At 57.2% G+C, this 17,154-nt stretch overlaps 2 protein-coding genes across 2 annotated transcripts in view; one reads left to right on the top strand and one right to left on the bottom strand.

Annotated features, from left to right (window-relative positions):
* The window catches only part of TMPRSS13 (transmembrane protease, serine 13), a 9,934-nt gene extending 6,096 nt beyond the window's left edge, over positions 1-3,838 (bottom strand). Inside the window, exon 1 of the mRNA XM_010008895.1 lies at positions 3,818-3,838. Coding sequence (XP_010007197.1) covers positions 3,818-3,838 — 21 coding nt within the window. The remainder of the gene's footprint in view (positions 1-3,817) is intronic.
* A 6,009-nt stretch (positions 3,839-9,847) lies between these two features.
* On the top strand, positions 9,848-12,713 carry IL10RA (interleukin 10 receptor, alpha). Its single transcript, XM_010008894.1, has 7 exons — positions 9,848-9,858; positions 10,161-10,292; positions 10,406-10,584; positions 10,822-10,988; positions 11,326-11,476; positions 11,613-11,737; positions 11,853-12,713. Exons 1-7 carry the CDS (start codon positions 9,848-9,850, stop codon positions 12,711-12,713), a joined length of 1,626 nt encoding a protein of 541 aa, XP_010007196.1.
* Positions 12,714-17,154: the final 4,441 nt, after the last annotated feature.

Raw genomic sequence — 17,154 nt, 5'->3', positions numbered from 1 at the left:
GAGCTCAGCGCGTCCTGGCTGGTCATCCCGGTTGTTCTTGTCGCGGGGACTGTGCTGCGGGCGCTGGGACGCTGCCCCTGCGGCTCAGCGCTGCCGAGCAGCTGGGTTTGCTCGTGGTGCCGCTTCCTGCAGCTGCTTGCGGGGATCTCCCGGCGAGGCGGGGGGGGGGGGGGGCGCCCCCCCCCCGCCGCACAGGCTCCGCTAACGTCCCTCGGCCACCGAGAGCCACCTCCCCGGCTCGGTTTCTGTTTCGCACCATCAGCCCGTCCCCGTCTCACCCTGTCTGGCCGTGACCAGCCCGAATCCGCTCCGCCTGCAGCCGACGGGCGGTTTTCCCTGTGCCTGAACTTCCCAGCAGCTGTGTGAGGCAGCCCAGGACACCCAAAGGGGCCGGGGGGACCAGAGCAGCCCCTCAGTGTGCTCGGGGGGACTGGGCTGGCACAGCAGCCAGGAGAGGGCTCCAGCAGCGTCCTCCCCAGCCAGTCTGAGCAGTCACACCCGCTGAATTCAAGTTCTCACAGCAAGTATTGCACCACTAGAACATCCCTGGGCATCCATAGTGCCCCTGAAGCATCCCTGAGTGTTTGTAGTGCCCATTAAACATCCCTGGGCATCCATAGTGCCCCTGAAGCATCCCTGAGTGTTTGTAGTGCCCATTAAACATCCCCGGGCATCCCCACTGCCCACTGCTAGAAGGCACGTGCAGTCAGTAAGACAGAGCCACAGCAGGTCCTGCACCCCTGTTCTGCAGAAGCAAAGAACTGATACCAGGAGCCCTTCCTAGGAAAAGAATTTCTTCTGTCTAGATGTAAATGAGGTTTTTGTAAATACCCAGGCAGTATCATTTATGTGGGCCTTTGTTTGCTGTCTCCACACGTCTGATGTTTCACATGCCTCATTCTGCAGCAGGTTTAACCCCTTGCACTTAGCAGAGCTGCAGAATTACAATGCTGTTCCAGACAAATCTGTCCAGTGCACTAGGAAACACAGCCCAGCTTCACCAGGAAGCAGATGATGCTGGTTGCTAAAACATTTCTACCTCCAGTGTACAAACATTTCAAGCCAACACACAAGCTCACCATAGATTAGATTGCTCTTACTATTCCCCAACAGGAGCAGCTGCCCTTTCTTACACTTGGATGAACTATTAGCCACCTATTTCCTTAAAAGTCTAAAGTCCAAGTATTTAACTCTTTTTACATCTATCACAGAAGCTAACAAAACTTTTACAAGAGGCTCCTGGTAACCAGCTGGTTGCTGTTGTGCAGCCACTGGAGCACAGAACAAACGGCAGCAGCTTTTCAAAGCAGTTTCTGTAAGGAGCATTACCCTGGTGAGCGAGCTGTGAGTGCTGCCCACAAAACCTTTACTCATCCTTGGCTGGCTTTTGAATAAAAGTCAGACCTAGAGTCATGCTTATCTCACATGCATGGCTGTGGTTTGAGCCCTTTTTCTGACACTTTCTCTGCAAAGGTTCCACCAGCCATGAGAGCTTCAAGCACTGCCACAGGCTGCTGCCTGAAAGTCAGGTGTGGGGGAGCAGCACCAGCTCCTTGCTCCTTCCCAGGGGAGGAGGGACAACGGGGATACACGGGGACTCCTCACCAGCTCTGCTCACCTTGTGCCTGGCCTGGGTTGCCAGGGGATGAGTGAACAGTGCCTGTCTGCAACACAAACCCCTTCCTCAACCTGTCGTGAGCATAAACACCACCTCCGTTTGGAGCCACTCTGGTCTGAGGCTTCCAGCAGAGCTGGGAAAAGCACCTAAGCCACTGGCAATAGTGCTGGAGAAGACTGTCTCCTTTGCACCCTGAGCTGTCATGAGCACTGACCTCCAGCTTGGCTCCTTGCTGCAGAGGCAAGACCCCCAAATCCATGCAGGCAGAGGGCAGTCCCTAGGGAAAGCTCTGGGCTGGATCTGAGGCTCAGGATCCACAGGGATAGGGAAGAAGGCAGGGAAAGCAGCCAGCAGCCACCCGCAGTTTCAGGGAGGGAGGCAGAGCAGAAGACACCGGGCAACACCTGGGGTGTTGCAACCAGAGCTGGCCCAATGTGTCTCAGAGGAGCAGAGGGGCACAGTGGGTACCCAAATTCTGGATCATCAAGAGGGGAGGGAAGCAGCCTGCCTTAAACTGCAAGGAGGATCGTTCTTCCCACCTGAGCTCAGCAGCTGGCTCCTCACCTTCACTCTGCTGCTGACAGCCCTTGTTCCAGGCAGGGAACTGTCTCCATCTCTGGCTGTGCAGCCCTGATTGTCCAGGGCAGAGCAGCTCAGCAGGCACACAACAGTGACATTGTCCTCACACTCACCTGATCTAAACCATCCTGAGCCTGTGAAAGCTCCATTCTCCCCAGTGACCCCATCCTGCTGGAGCGCTGCAGCGGAACGGTGGCTTCCTGTGCTTCCCTGGGCAAGGACAGACCCCAGCCCGAGCCCCCCAGCTGCCAAAAGCGTGGGGCTGGGCAGGGCCATGGGGACAAAGCAGGCAGGAGCTGTGGGTGGACGCTGCTGAGATGCAGATGCCATAAAGGGGCAACACACGGGGAGGTGAAATCCCCAGGCACACCAGGGCCATTTTGCAAGAGTGGACAACAAGCTGTGACAATTGAGTCAGCTGATCAGGCCAGGGACAAGTTGCCCTATGCCAGTGTGAGAAGCCCTTCAGGCAGAGGCCAGAAAATGTTCCAGGGGCTGAGTAATTGCTGCTCAGCCCATTCCACAGGAAAGCAAACTGAGGCATGGAAAGATAAAGCAGCACTCCTGCAGGTGCAGAGCTGAGGGTGGTACCCAGAACTCCTAATGGCGCATTTAATCCAACCCACAAAGCCAAAGCAGCCCAGTGGGGATGTCCAGTATGGGACAGTTGTTTCCATACGAGGGCATCCCAATTCCCAACCTGCTGTCACCAAGATGCAGTGCTTCTGCCTGCTTTTGGAGCCACCAGGAGCTAGGAACACCCTGTAAAGCAGTGATAGGGACAGACTACCATAACCTCAGGACCCAGCCAGGATTTGGCATGAGCCCCCCCTGCCCCTATGGCACCCACATGCCAGGGGGCAGGAAGAGGGTGGCTGTCACAGCTGGTCCTGCCTCTCCTCAAGCTCCATCCACCCTGTGACTCCTGGCTTTGCTCGTTCCGGACGTGGCTGGCAGAGCCGGCAGCGCTCGGTGCCGTAATTACCCACGGCCTCGCCTGGGCGGGCTGAGCCCAGTGCCCGGCTGGGGACGGATGTTTTCCTCATGACAGGATCCTCAGCAGGGCCCCACGATTTAGATCGAGCAGGCCCTGGTCAACCCAACCCAAAAGGAGCATGGAAAAACTATTCGGGGAGCAAGCGAGGGGGAGCAACAGGGGCTGGGGCCACCACTGTGCTGCTGCTGATGTGCTGGCAGGAGGTGCCAGAGAGCTTAGGCTGAGGAGCCCCATGGGTACCAAGCAGGTGCCAAGCACCTGTGGGACCCACCACAGTATCCCCTCCCCTCCCAGCCAGTGTGCCTGGCTGACAAATCCACTCCAGTGTGGAAAATCAGGGGAGGCCCCCAAGGCCTCCTGTGCCAGCCTAGGGCTGAGCCCAGGGATGCTGGTGGGCAGCCCTCCTGCCTCCGTGTGCCGGGGGCATCAGCCCCACGGGCAGCTCACCCTGGGTCCTTCTCCCCACCGGCAGCAACATGCTGCTGTGAAGCCAATGCCCCAGAGCACCAGAGGGAGAAGCCAGGCCCTTCACCAAAACCCAAGGGAAGCAAGTCCATACGGACACAGAACAACCCCCCGGTATCCCCCACTGTCCCGCGCTGGGGGAGCTGCCCGAGCCTTACCGGGGAGGTGTTCCCGTCCATCGGCCGCGGCGAGGCTGTGTGGGGCTCAGAGCTGGGGCACAGCCATCCTGCCCGAGCACAGCCAGCTCCCCGGGACGGGGCAGGGTCTGTTTGAGCGGCCTCGTACGTCAGTGCCAGCGCCGGCTGAGGAGGGAAACCAGTCCGACCTGCTGCCTGGCTCAGCTGCTGCCTGTTTCCCAACTGCTCCAGGCACGGCACAGCAAAATACCTCCCTGCGCTGGGGAACGCGGGGCAGGGGCAGCAGGAGCCCTGGGAGCTACCGCAGGTCCGGGAAAGGAGGTGGGACATAAAATTAACTGCCCTCGCCCACTCCAGAGCCTTTTCCACTCCTTGGCAAGAGAGCAAAGCTTTCACATGGTGTGAGAAGTTTGAGTTCTCTTCCTCTTCCTCTGTGGGCACAAGCTGGGAGATGCTTTGCTTAGCCCAGAACTCACACTTGGGAGGAACAGGTGAAAATATCCAGATTACAAGGAAAAAGGTCCAGCTCCATTTTGTGCTTTCTGATGTCCAGACATCTGGTTTCCCAGAAATGTAGCTGGTGCTTCACACAACCAGGCTGCTCCCAGCTTTGGCTGTTGCATGGATGAGCAGGTGCTGGGTAAGAAAACATTGCAGGAAACAGCCCTGCTCCTGCCTGGCATCAAGCCAAGTGATGGCAGCACATGGCTTGGCAGGGAGGAGGACAACATCTCCCATGGGATGGTCCCAGGACATCTGGCACTTTGGTGCCTCCCATGAGCGCTGTCCCAACACTGTTTTCCAGGCACATTTCTCCCAGGATTATTCATAGCATAAGTCCCTTATTCATCCAGCTCTCCACCCACACCTGCTCAGCGGAAGGCCAGGAGACAAGTAGGGCCATCCAAGCATGGATGTTCCAAGTGCCCTTGATTCCAAGGCTGAGAAGCCTGGAATGGATTCCACTGTCCCCTCCACCCTGCCCCTGGGCTCCCCATCCCATCACTTCCCAGAGGGATCAATCCCTGACCTTCTCCTGTGCACAGCCAGGGCCCAAACCCAGAGAGGGGATTGCCGAGCTGAGAGGAGATGGGTACCTGAGTCCATCCTGATCACAGAATCTGAGGGGTTGGAAGGAACCTGGAAAGATCATCCAGTCCAACCCCCCTGCCAGAGCAGGATCACCCAGAGCACATCACACAGGAACGTGTCCAGGGGGGTTTGCTCTGTCACTCCCACAGTAACAAAGTTTTTTCTGATGTTTACGTGGAACTTCCTATGTTCCAGTTTGCACCTATTGCCCCTTGTCCTATCACTGGACATCCCTGAAATAAACCTGGCTCTGTCCTCCTGACACTCGCCCTTAGCTTATTTATAACTTTTATCCTGGTGTTTACTCCCATTTTCTTCTGGCAAGGTCACTGCGGGGGCAGCTCCAGGAATGATTGCTTGCTGATGTTTCTCCAAAACCACCTACAGAAAGCAAGTTACAGAGAACTGTGTTTCTGGGGTTGACCCCAACAACCTGATGTTAAATGTCGTGTGTGCACAACACCTCCTGGGTGAAATTCTCACCCTTTCCTGCTGGTAACTGCTCCTCTGAGCCCTGCTGCACCCTCCCAGCCAGCACACGGAGGTGCTAATAGCATGTACAGCCAAAGCCAGCTCCACCAGCCCAGAGGCTCCTCTGCTCCATCCTCCAGGCATGAGGGAATTGGGAAGGGCAGAGGATAACTCTGCCCTTCCAGGCAAGGCACTTTGTCCTGTGGCAGAGCTGTGCTGGTACAGAACCAGCCCTCTGGCCACTGCAGGGTGTGGGACAGGCTAGGCAGGAGGGAGGATGGAACTGAGGACCTCTGCTTTGCCCCTGCAGCCCCTTCTAGTGCCCAGGGCTAGTGCCTGGCAGGAGGGTGCTGGAGGAAGCTGGGCACAGGGTTGGGGGCTGCAGCTTCAGCCCTCACTGTCCCAGAGTAGCTGCAGAGGTTCTGGGGAAAGACCTGCTCTGTGGTTCTGACTCAGGTGGTTTCAGGTTATTAAAATCAAGGCTATCTCTATTCAAAGATTAGTCAATTATTTTGAAGATAAAGAGAAAACTCAACAGTGTTCTTGAGGACTGGTTTGGCCCATGAACTCAAAACCTCTCCTGCCAGCACAGAACATGGAGCTGCTCTTTGCTATGATGCTTTGGGTGGTCAGCAGGGCCTGATGCAGAGCTGGTCTGTGGTCATTGCTGGGGCTGCAGGGGCTGGACGTGCCGAGGGACAGGGCTGTGTGCTGGCTGGGGGCTCCTCTGCTGCCTGCCTGGGGCTGGGACCCCCTCCCCTCCCTTCCCTGTGAGACCACTGCTCCCCCCAGGGCCCCTCCCTGCAGAGCTGGGGGCAGCAAAGGCAGCACAGGGACATGAATCCTGCAGCTTCCAGGACACCAAAAGGTATTTAGTGGAGGAAGAGGGAAAACACTGACAAGGCAGGGAGCCTGGGCAGCATTAGCACCACAGGCAGCATGTGGGGACACCAGCTGCTCCCACAGAACCCGGCAGTGCCTGTACCCATGTAGCAGCACAGGGCTGTGCACTTCACCACCTGAGTGTTCAGCAGAACTGTCATTTCTCCTCAGGCTGTTTCATTTTCCCCTCAACTGCCAACCTTTTCTCCCAAGCCTCTGAACTGCCTCACCTGCAGGACCAGCTTGGCAGTCTCTTTTCCACAAAGCTCCCTCCTTCCTCATTTCTGGTCCCACCACTGCTGATTTTCACTCCTTTACAAGGAACAGGAGCTGTGGCTTTGTGTGGGATGGGCTGTGCTTCATCTCAGGACTCCCAAATTCAGTGGTGGCCAGATCTGACTCATAAGCTGAGAGCAGAGTGACAGAAAACCAGCAGGTCTCCTAAGGAGAGGAGAATAAAGCAAAGCCAGGGAGGGGAGCTGAGGCTGCCATCCCTACTGACTGGCCATCAGCAGTGGAACAGTCATTGCTGAGGGAGACCAGCACTGAGCCCCATGGCCAGATCCCCCATAGCCCCAGTGGAGCAGAGCCAAAGCCAGGGTGTCTCTGGGTGCCAGGAGAGCCAGGCATGGCACCACGCTGTGCCTGAGGTCCTGCTGCCAGCCTCAGCAGCACCACTGCTGAATTTTCTGCTGCTCTGACAAGGCTGCAAGTTCCTGGAAGCCCAGGAGCTTTAGCAGGAAAGATGAGTCAGGGGATGGACTCTGTTCAGAGTCAGGGAAAAAAGCAGAAATCCCCGCTTCAGGCATTTAAGATGACTCTTTGAGGAGCAGCTCTGCTGTAGCAAACTGAGTCTGACTCTCTGCTCACCAAGCCAGGGCCTTCTCTGAAGCTTCCCAAGGCTGTCCAGAGCACTTTCAGTTTCTCTTGCTCTTTTATCTGTGTCCTTTCCACAAACTCCCCAGCGGGAAACTCCTCTGAGACAAATTGCCTTCTGTAGCAGCACAGGGCTGTGCACTTCACCACCTGAGTGTTCAGCAGAACTGTCATTTCTCCTCAGGCTGTTTCATTTTCCCCTCAACTGCCAACCTTTTCTCCCAAGCCTCTGAACTGCCTCACCTGCAGGACCAGCTTGGCAGTCTCTTTTCCACAAAGCTCCCTCCTTCCTCATTTCTGGTCCCACCACTGCTGATTTTCACTCCTTTACAAGGAACAGGAGCTGTGGCTTTGTGTGGGATGGGCTGTGCTTCATCTCAGGACTCCCAAATTCAGTGGTGGCCAGATCTGACTCATAAGCTGAAAGCAGAGTGACAGAAAACCAGCAGGTCTCCTAAGGAGAGGAGAATAAAGCAAAGCCAGGGAGGGGAGCTGAGGCTGCCATCCCTACTGACTGGCCATCAGCAGTGGAACAGTCATTGCTGAGGGAGACCAGCACTGAGCCCCATGGCCAGATCCCCCATAGCCCCAGGGTGTCTCTGGGTGCCAGGAGAGCCAGGCATGGCACCACGCTGTGCCTGAGGTCCTGCTGCCAGCCTCAGCAGCACCACTGCTGAATTTTCTGCTGCTCTGACAAGGCTGCAAGTTCCTGGAAGCCCAGGAGCTTTAGCAGGAAAGATGAGTCAGGGGATGGACTCTGTTCAGAGTCAGGGAAAAAAGCAGAAATCCCCGCTTCAGGCATTTAAGATGACTCTTTGAGGAGCAGCTCTGCTGTAGCAAACTGAGTCTGACTCTCTGCTCACCAAGCCAGGGCCTTCTCTGAAGCTTCCCAAGGCTGTCCAGAGAACTTTCAGTTTCTCTTGCTCTTTTTATCTGTGTCCTTTCCACAAACTCCCCAGCGGGAAACTCCTCTGAGACAAATTGCCTTCCATCAGATGGCCCTGGGCTCACACAGGCCCCAGGAAAGCCCTGAAGCACGTGCTGCCGTAGCTCAGCCTGCCACAAGGCTCAGCAGAGGACTCACAGTCAGCTGGGTGGCAATTCAGGTCTTAGTGTCACCACACAGCCCCCTCTGCCATGCTAGACCTCACAGCTTACAATGCCACCCAGGTGTGCTGGTGTTTGCAGGGCACAGAGGTTGTCACTCAGCCACAGAAACAGGGAAAGGAAAGCTGGGGGCTGGAGCAGGAGGGTACAGGCCGAGTCCAACAGAAGGGAAAGCCTAGAAAAGAAACTTATGCACATAACCAACCTCTTCCACTTCTTATTCATTTCAGTCAGCCTTGAAAAATGTATACATTGGAATTAGTTCATGTATAAGGTTGATGCTGACCTGGCCATCTTCAGCTGCTGGAAGGACAGGACAGTGGCCCAAGGGGCCCTGGTGCCCTCAGGGCTGATGCTCACCCCCCTGAGCTGTGCTCTCAGCATCTCCTCAACCAAGGAAGAAGCAAAGACTGTTTACTCCCATTTTCCCTTTCCCAGCAGCGTAGCGATATGTTCAGAAAAGCCCCCAGAGCCCTTCCTTGAAGGCTGCTTGTAGGAAATGCCCAGCCTGGGCTGCGAGATTCGCTGTGGCTGAGTGGGTGGGCGGTAGAGAAAAGTGGAAGTCTCTGCGCAGCTACTTTCCTCCCGCTGCGCTAACGCCTCCGAGACGTCACTGTGCCAGCCCCCGGGGGAAAAACAAGGGCTCGGCAGCCCTGTGGAGGAGAGCCCAGCACCCTGCTCGCCCAGACCAGCACCCCCAGAGGATGCGCCCAGAGAGAGCCCCACGGCTCCCAGAGGGACGCCCAGAGAGAGCCCCACGGCTCCCAGAGGGACGCCCAGAGAGAGCCCCACGGCTCCCAGAGGGACGCCCAGAGAGAGCCCCACGGCTCCCAGAGGGACGCCCAGAGAGAGCCCCACGGCTCCCAGAGGGACGCCCAGAGAGAGCCCCACGGCTCCCAGAGGGACGCCCAGAGAGAGCCCCACGGCTCCCAGAGGGACGCCCAGAGAGAGCCCCACGGCTCCCAGAGGGACGCCCAGAGAGAGCCCCACGGCTCCCAGAGGGACGCCCAGAGAGAGCCCCACGGCTCCCAGAGGGACGCCCAGAGAGAGCCCCACGGCTCCCAGAGGGACGCCCAGAGAGAGCCCCACGGCTCCCAGAGGGACGCCCAGAGAGAGCCCCACGGCTCCCAGAGGGACGCCCAGAGAGAGCCCCACGGCTCCCAAGATCCCAGCACCGGGCTGGGAACCAAGGCAGGGGAAGGCAGGCATTTGAGCTGCTGTGGTTAGAACTGCAGCTCAGACACAGCCAGGGCTCCCTGCTCACCACTCACCTTTCTTTGCTCTTTGGGAGCCTGCAGGCTGTGTTAGTCCTCAGGCACCAACCTGGCTTATCTCCAGTAGTCTGGACCCACAGAGGTGCTGGGGTGAAACGCCGCAGCTTGGTGCTGTGCTGACAATTCTCCTCCCCAGGCACAGCTTCATGTCTGCTGGCAGACAGCAGCTGCTGAGGAAACCAGCACAGAAAGGGTGGCAGATGTTATCAAGCCAGGCTTTGCTGCCAGGTGACAGTATTGAACTGCAGGCAGGAGGTGTGAAAAAGCTTGTTCCTTCTTGACAGCAGATGAGCAAAACAGGAAAGCTGAATCCAAATAGAGCCGAGAGCAGATGCAGGGCTGGGCAGGGATGCAAATACAGTAGGTTTCTTTCTTGGGTCCGAAAAACATCAAGATCCTCTCAGCTGGGCTGAACATTACCCACAAGATGAGGAAGGGGATGAGTAGTTGGAAGTGGGATAGTCCCAGGAAAATCCTTGCACTTTCTGAGTGGGTGAGTGGTGCCGCTGAACACAGGGGCTGAACTCCAGGTGAGTCCTTGAGGCAGCAATCACAGAATCATAGAATTATTAATGTTGGAAGGGACCTTAAAGATATTCAGGTCCCAATGGCAATGGCAGGGAGGGGACCCCTGGGCAGCCTGGCCCAACACTCACCCTCAGTCCTGCAGGTGAGAAGCGGCTGCCCAAACCCCGGGAGGTGCGCTTTGCTGCCGAGATCGCCCATCACCTGCTGCGCTGGGAGCCGGGACACGACAGCCCCAGCGACGTCTGCTACGAGGTGGAGCACAAAGTGTGAGTACAGCCACGGGGCTCAGCCCTGCCCGGGCTCTGACACCAACCAGGGTGACAACACAGTCTCTGGTAGCTGCCTGCACTGCTCTGACCCTGGGCTCTTCTCCCTGCAGCTATGGCACAAATTCCTCCTGGACACCCATCCCAGACTGCATGAAGATCTCAGGGCACTCCTGCGACCTCACGTACTACACTCTGGTCCCTGCCCTGCGTTACTATGCACGGGTCAGGGCTGTGTCAGGGAACCACACGTCCCCGTGGCAAAGGACCAATGCTTTCTCCCCACAAGAAGGTAGGTCGGGTGCCAGGAGGCTTGGGGGATGGCAGAGCTTGGGGTGCCAAACTGCTTGGGAGGAACTCTGGGACACAGGAGAGCAGGGATATCTCTTCCTCTTGCCTGGAGGACAGCTGTGGGATAGAATGGGACAAACCTTGGGCAGGTGGCACTAGCTGTGAGGAACAGCCACAGCTCAGCCTGCTGTTGCAAACTGAACACCCTAACGTGCTCTTCCAACCGACTCGTTTGCAGCCAGCCTGCGCCTATCAGGCCAGAGCCTCTCTGTGAGGGGAAACACCATCCATGTGCAGCTGCAGCTGCTCCTCCGGGCAGGAAACCTCACTGTGAAATACGACGACATACAGAAGCACACGAGGCAGTACCGGGTGTACGTCAGGAGGGCGCAGGACAACAGGACGGTGAGATGAGTTGCTGTCTCCGTGCTGTCCCCATCTGTCACACGCAGCACTGCTCAAGTTGAAAAACACACCTTTTGAAGTACAGTCTTTCATAAAACTCAATTTTGAGCTTTATCAGGGCCACAACATCGCAGAGAGATTTCTCTGCAGGTTTCGTTGCAGCAGGTTCCCCAACTCTTGCTGGGGGTTTGGGTCTCGCTGCCGCCAGCAGCCTTGCTGAGCAGCCTGGGCAGCTTCCCCAGGAGATGCTGGAGGAGGAGGGAAGAAAGCAGGGGGCCCAGCACTCCCAGAGGAGCTGGGGGCTCTCAGGTACCAGCCTGTGCTCTGCTCATTGCAGTTCGAAGAGGTGAAGAAGGCCCCGGAGTTCGTCATCAGCAACCTGTTCTGGGACACGGAGTACTGCGTCAGCGTGGAGCCCGAGGTGGCCAGCCGGCGCACCCGCGCCGCGCGCACCGCCGAGCAGTGCCTCGCCATCGGGCACAGACACGGTACGTGGGGGCAGCCGGGGAAGGGAGGTTCTGCGGGACCTGGATCCACACCAGGGCAGCTGCTCCATGCTTTCGTGCTACATGCACTGAGGGCTCTGCTGTTCCCCCCCTCACCTGAGCATGTCCTTTCTTGCAGGGAATGCAGAGCTGGTCCTGAGCATCCTCAGCTTCTCCTTCATCACCCTGCTGATTTTGGGCCTCCTGGGAGCTCTGCTGGCCTGCACCTACATAAAGAAACCCATGAGGCCACCCTCTGTCCTGGTAAGGGTGGGCACATGGCACCTTTTGTGGCCAGAGCAAAGCTGCAGGCTTGGGTAGCTGTTATGAGAGGCACGGATGAAGCACAGCTCATGTCTTCTTTTTCTCTCCCTCCCAGAAGTCTTTCATAAAGCAAAGCCCGTTCTGGGTGGACCAGGAGTCCCCATCCTCAGGCAGCTCAGATGCAGATGCTGTCCAGCAGCTGTTCCTGTGCCAGAAGGAGCCCCAGAAGGACAGCAGCCCCAGCACAGCCCAGCTGCCCCTGGAGAAGGGCTGGAAGCTCCCGGCATGGCCTGAGGACCAGCTGTGCCTTCTGGGTCTGAGAGCCATGGGGAGCAGGGACAGCAGCTGCACCAGCACCGACAGCGGCATTTGCCTGCGCAGCTCTGATCCGAGCTGCTCCTCAGGCCACAAGCCCCAGGGCTACAAGCAGCAGGTTCCCACTGGTGACGACAGTGGCGTGGGCTTGGGGAGCTCCTGCCCCTGCCCCACCTGCCCCTCCAGCAGCGGGATGGCCAGCGAGCCCCTTGAAGCAGAGCTCAGCCCCTCCACCCTCCAACAAGCCATGGAGTTCCATGGGTACCTGCAGCAGTCCCAGGGTACACAGGAGCTCCAGCAGGACCCAGACAAGGGGGTGCCCTTCCTGGGCCACCCAAGCACCATGGACATCGTGCTGGGTGCAGAATGCTCTGAGCTGCCTGTGGCCAAAGGGTACTTGAAGCAGTCCTCTCCGGAGCAGCTCTACAGCCACACACAGGACCTTGCTCCCTGGGGGGCCCTGAGCTGTGGGGCTCCAGGTGCCCCCTTGGACTCTAAAGCCAGCCCTGAACTGAAAGCTCCTTTCAACCTGAGCATCTTCAACACTGACCTCCTGGGGACGCTGCCCCTCATCTCCAGCCTCAGCACCAACGAGTGGCTGCAGCTGCAAATCCAGCCCCTGAACCTGCCCAATGGGGACAGCAAGGACAGCCGCCTGTGAGCCACCCCGTGCCAGGGAGCTGGTGCCCACCAGCCCACCTACCTCTTCTAACCCCTGCTCATGAGGAGCAGCTCTTCTGATAAGCTACCACCGACCCCTGAATGTTCGTGCCTCAACACCAGCAGTGCCCTGGCTGAGAGTGGCCCGAGAAGCACCAGCTCAGCTACTTGTGGGGCTGCCTTGGCCCTGGCACTGCTGCACACCCTGCACCTTCTCTCCAGCCAGTCTCCAGTGGAAAGCTAATGAGACATGGGGATGGGATGTGCTGGAGGGGCTCCCCCCTCCTCTAACCACCGGGAGGATACACACCAGGACGTGTCTGCCCAGCCTGGGGGGGACACTCACTTCCCTCTTTCACTAGCTCTTTCAGCTGACGTCTATGTTGCTGATTCCATCCAAACGTTTCACAACACAGACACTGAAAACAAAGAGCAGCCTGACGTCAGCCATCCTACTGCTGGGAACAAGGGCCTCCCACACTGGAGGGAGTGAGGGACTTTCCTGACCCTACAGAGACCCTTCAGCCCCTATGGTCCAGCTGTGGGGCACTGGCTACCTCTGATGTGTGCAGGTTGCCACAGGAGTCCAGCAGGAGCCAGGGCAGCCCTGCCCACACTATGGTGTGTGTTCTGCCACTATTGCATACAGATGTTATTTATTCTATTTAATTTGTAAATACAGAAAGGATGTGGTGTTATTTGTTTGGTCCATTCCTCTGTACAGCCTCTCCTAAGGTCAAGCTGTGCTTTCCATTTTTAAACAGGGACTCTTCCCTGCAGCAAAGGGCAATGTGCCTTTGACTCACACAGGAAAGAGCATTTCCACATCACAGCTGGGGAAAAAAGGAGAGCAAAGGCAGCCCCACCAAGAGCTTCACTCTTACCTGAGGACCAGGGCAGCTGTCCCAGGCAAGTGTTGGTGTGGGAGCAGCAGGGAAAAGGCAGTGGGCAGCTTGTGGTGATTTCACCAGGTGTACGGGACCAGACACCAGGGAAGGACAAGAGCCTTTCCAGGGCAGAACCAAACAGGTCAAAACGCAGGAGGTGGGGGAACAGTTTCTGTAAGAATGGAAACAAGCATGAGAAGGAAACAATTTACCCTGGGCTGCATTTCCAGGTCACCAGAGAGTTTTTGCAAAAGTTACTTCATTTCCAAGAACCTTCACAGTGGAATAGCCCCCTTAAAACTGCTGGTGGAAACCCAGCTAGGGGAGTGCCTTTTTTTCAGGTGAAAGCATGAACCACAGCAGCCGGGAGCAGGGCTGTTGCTGCAGGGCTGGGTTTCCTCCCATTACGTCTGACGTTGCCCATCATGAGCATCCGCTCCCGGCGTCACTAGGGCTGAGACCAGGGCTTGGTCCTGGCCATGGTTGTCCAGCCACAGCACCAATGCCTCTGCATCCTCCTCTCCTTCCATTTCCATCTCATCTCTTCTGCCCCTGAGTGTTTTGGGGGTTGAGGCTTTTTTTTTTTTTTTCCTGTTCAACTTCCTCTGAAAAGCAGAGTCACCCAAACTAACCGTGATTTGTAAATGTGTATTTTTCTTCCTTTTCCGTGCCCTGATCTCAAGCTCTGTGGCCAGATCCCTTCCTGCTTGCCATAAAAGGCTCCAGCTGGCAGCCCCGGGGCTGAGAGGGGTGGCATTTCCCTCCCCCACTAGCCCCACAGCCAGGGCTCTCCTCTCAACCAAACCCAGAGGAGTTTCCCAGAAAGCCACAGCACTCAAGCTTCACCAGCCACGGGCACGGGCAGGACCTCCAGCTCTCTGGAAATCCCAGGTGCTCACATTTTCCTGATTTAAGACATAGCCTAGAGCACAGAGGACACTTGGCTCTCCTCTTCCAGCTCCTTGGAACTTCCATCACCAGATTTCCCTACCTACAGCCACAAGGTGTCCTGAGTTTATTTTCCTTCTGAGAAAAGTTTGTGAAGCAGCAAAGTCCCAAAGCCCCTGTGCCCTGCCAGTCCCCACTGCAGGCAGGTACCCATTCCAATGGTCACAGCAGCTTTTTTGGGGCTGCTCTTGGCTCCAGGCACTTCCATAGGCCCTGCTCTGCTGAGGTTGAAGGCAGAGCCCAAGAAATCCCACAGGGGCTTTTTCTGAGGTGTCCATTTGCACTGTCAGTGTGAAGGACAAATTTCCACACTAGTCCAGATATTTGACCAGGAGCGAAGTCTGAAGCAGTTTCATTTCCTTATGGCATTTTCCCCTGTTGCACAAAACCAGCCATCCAGTTCCTGTGGTTCATTGCTGCCCTTTTTAGGCTAGATCCCTGCACTCCCCTTCTCCCTGCTTCACCAACAGCCTGGTCCATGGTCTCCTGGGCCTGCAGCTGGCTGGTCCTGAGGGCCAGGGTGTCTCTGAGCCATAGCACTCCATGGGGAAGGCATCTTTTCTCTCCAGGATGCATGCTGATGGAGCCTGGAATAAGGCAGCTCCCTGGTCCTCCACCTCAGGCAGGGGGAAGCTGCTCCAGAGCACTGGCATGGGGAGAAACAGGTGGCCTCAGACATCTTCCAGCATGGTCCATGGCCAGGGAGGGCCAGTGAGAGAAACACAGAAAATGGAGAAGTTCTTTTGAAAAGAGAAACTGCACGGTTCCATTTTTAGTAGAAGAAATCCACCCCATTCAGGGGAGGTTTTTTAAAGAAGCAACAAGAACAGAGGAATTCCCCCACAGCTGGGTTTTCATTGCTCTTTCTGTTGTCACTGGAAGGTGGGTGGGAAGCAGCACAGGGATGTGGCATCAGGAGCACATGGCTCCAGCTTCCTTCACCCCAACCAGATGCCTGGTCCCAGGCTGAGGATCACGGGGCACAGGAAGGAAATGCAAACCAAAGCCTGCCTGGGGGGAAAGAAAACCAGAGCCCAGGGAAAGCCCCTGATGCCCCACAAACCTGGGGAGGACTTTTGCAGGAAAAACCTTGGGACTATCCCAGGGAAAGCTGTGATGACCAGGGGCTCCAAGGAGGCACAGCAGCTCTTACCCTGGGCTCCCTGCAGAAGCACCCACTGCTGAAACCACCCTGAGGCAGCTGGGGGCTGGGCAGGGGGCCATACAGCCAGGACCCACTCACCCATCACCAGGCAGGGAGAAGCAGGGTGATGTCCTACCTGCATCCAGCCTGGCTCCCACTTCATGGCCCCTGCTCATGGAAAGGCAGGTAGCTGCTCCCTGCCTGGCTCAGCAAGCCACTGATGCTGAATGGTGGCACCAGCTCCACTGCCACTGGCCCCAGCCCACTGCAGGGAAGGCAGATATCAGTAAGGTGTCTGCTCCAGTCCTTATCTGCCCCTGGAGTGGGGCTGCTCCCAACAGCCAGGGCTCCCCAGGGCACCTCTGTCCCATGCAAGCAGCACCTGCATTGCAACACCTTGCCCTGGTGCAAAGGGAGCACCCAGCCCACCCTGTTCCCTCGTGGCCTCACTCACCGGGTGTGGTAGAGGTTGAAGACAAAGCTGGGCCCTGAGGAGGTGGGAAGAAGAGGTGTCAGAGCCCTGCAGTACCATGAACTCACCATCACTTTGCTGTGAGTCTGTGCACTGGCACAGCCAGCCACAGCAGGACATCCCTGTGCATCCCCTCCTCACATGCCACAATCCTGCTCAGGAGCCATCCTGTAGGCAGGTTCCCCAGCCCCCTGGGACCAGCAAATGTCAGATGTTCTCCCCACATCCCAGGCCCTGCTGCCCATTCCTTTGGAACTCTCCCTGCCCCTCCCCATGCCCTGCCCGTACTCACGGTGCCAACACCAGCCCCTCTGGTACCACCGGATGAAGCCGTAGCAAAAAAACACCAGGACCAGCAAGGCCAGCCCCACACCCAGGATGATCCCAAGTGCATTGATGGGCTCTTGTCCTGTAAAGCAGAGGCAGAAAGGGCACTGCAGATGAACCCCTGTGGAGGGCTGAGGGTTCTGCTCATCCCCAGGGGGAACAGGACCACAGTGGGGCTGGGACCTGCATCCCACAAGGCTGATGAGCATTGTGGCACAGAAGTTTTTGCTACACCCAAAGCCCCATGCTGGACTCTTGGTCACACAGTCACCCCTCCTCAGTCCCTGGGAGGATGGTGACCTGGGAAGGGAGGGAATGGCTCTAATGAGTATCCCACATCATCATAAAAGCAGGATGCTCTCCTATTCCTGCTCCTGCCCCAGGTAGGAACTCACCCAGGCCCCCAGCAGGCAGCTCTGGGCTGTGCCCAGGGTTAATCACATTGTGCTGGGGTGGCCTGACCACCCTAATGGAGCCTATATCCCCACTCCTGCTCCCGTGCACACTCTTCTGGGGTGAAGCACCTTCCTCAGCTGCCCAGGGAGCTGCTGCTGATCAGGGTTTAGCCATGCAATTCAGCGGCAGCTCTGGCAGCAGAAGTGCAGGCAGGGCAGGAAGGGAGCAGAGCACAGGGCCAAGGTGACACTGACTGGCTGCAGCTCCC

The sequence above is a fragment of the Chaetura pelagica genome, unplaced genomic scaffold, assembly GCF_000747805.2.
Source record: "Chaetura pelagica isolate M959 unplaced genomic scaffold, ChaPel_1.0 scaffold1222, whole genome shotgun sequence".
Taxonomy (NCBI): Eukaryota; Metazoa; Chordata; class Aves; order Apodiformes; family Apodidae; genus Chaetura; species Chaetura pelagica.
Note: the sequence above shows the minus strand (reverse complement) of the source record. Positions and strands in the feature narration are given on the sequence as shown.

What these genes read in the sequence shown, in the direction of transcription:
- IL10RA (XM_010008894.1), top strand. An exon ending in TGCTTTCTCCCCACAAGAAG is followed by an intron (nt 10,585 to 10,821) that starts GTAGGTCGGGTG and finishes ACTCGTTTGCAG; the next exon opens with CCAGCCTGCGCCTATCAGGC. An exon ending in TGAGGCCACCCTCTGTCCTG is followed by an intron (nt 11,738 to 11,852) that starts GTAAGGGTGGGC and finishes TCTCCCTCCCAG; the next exon opens with AAGTCTTTCATAAAGCAAAG.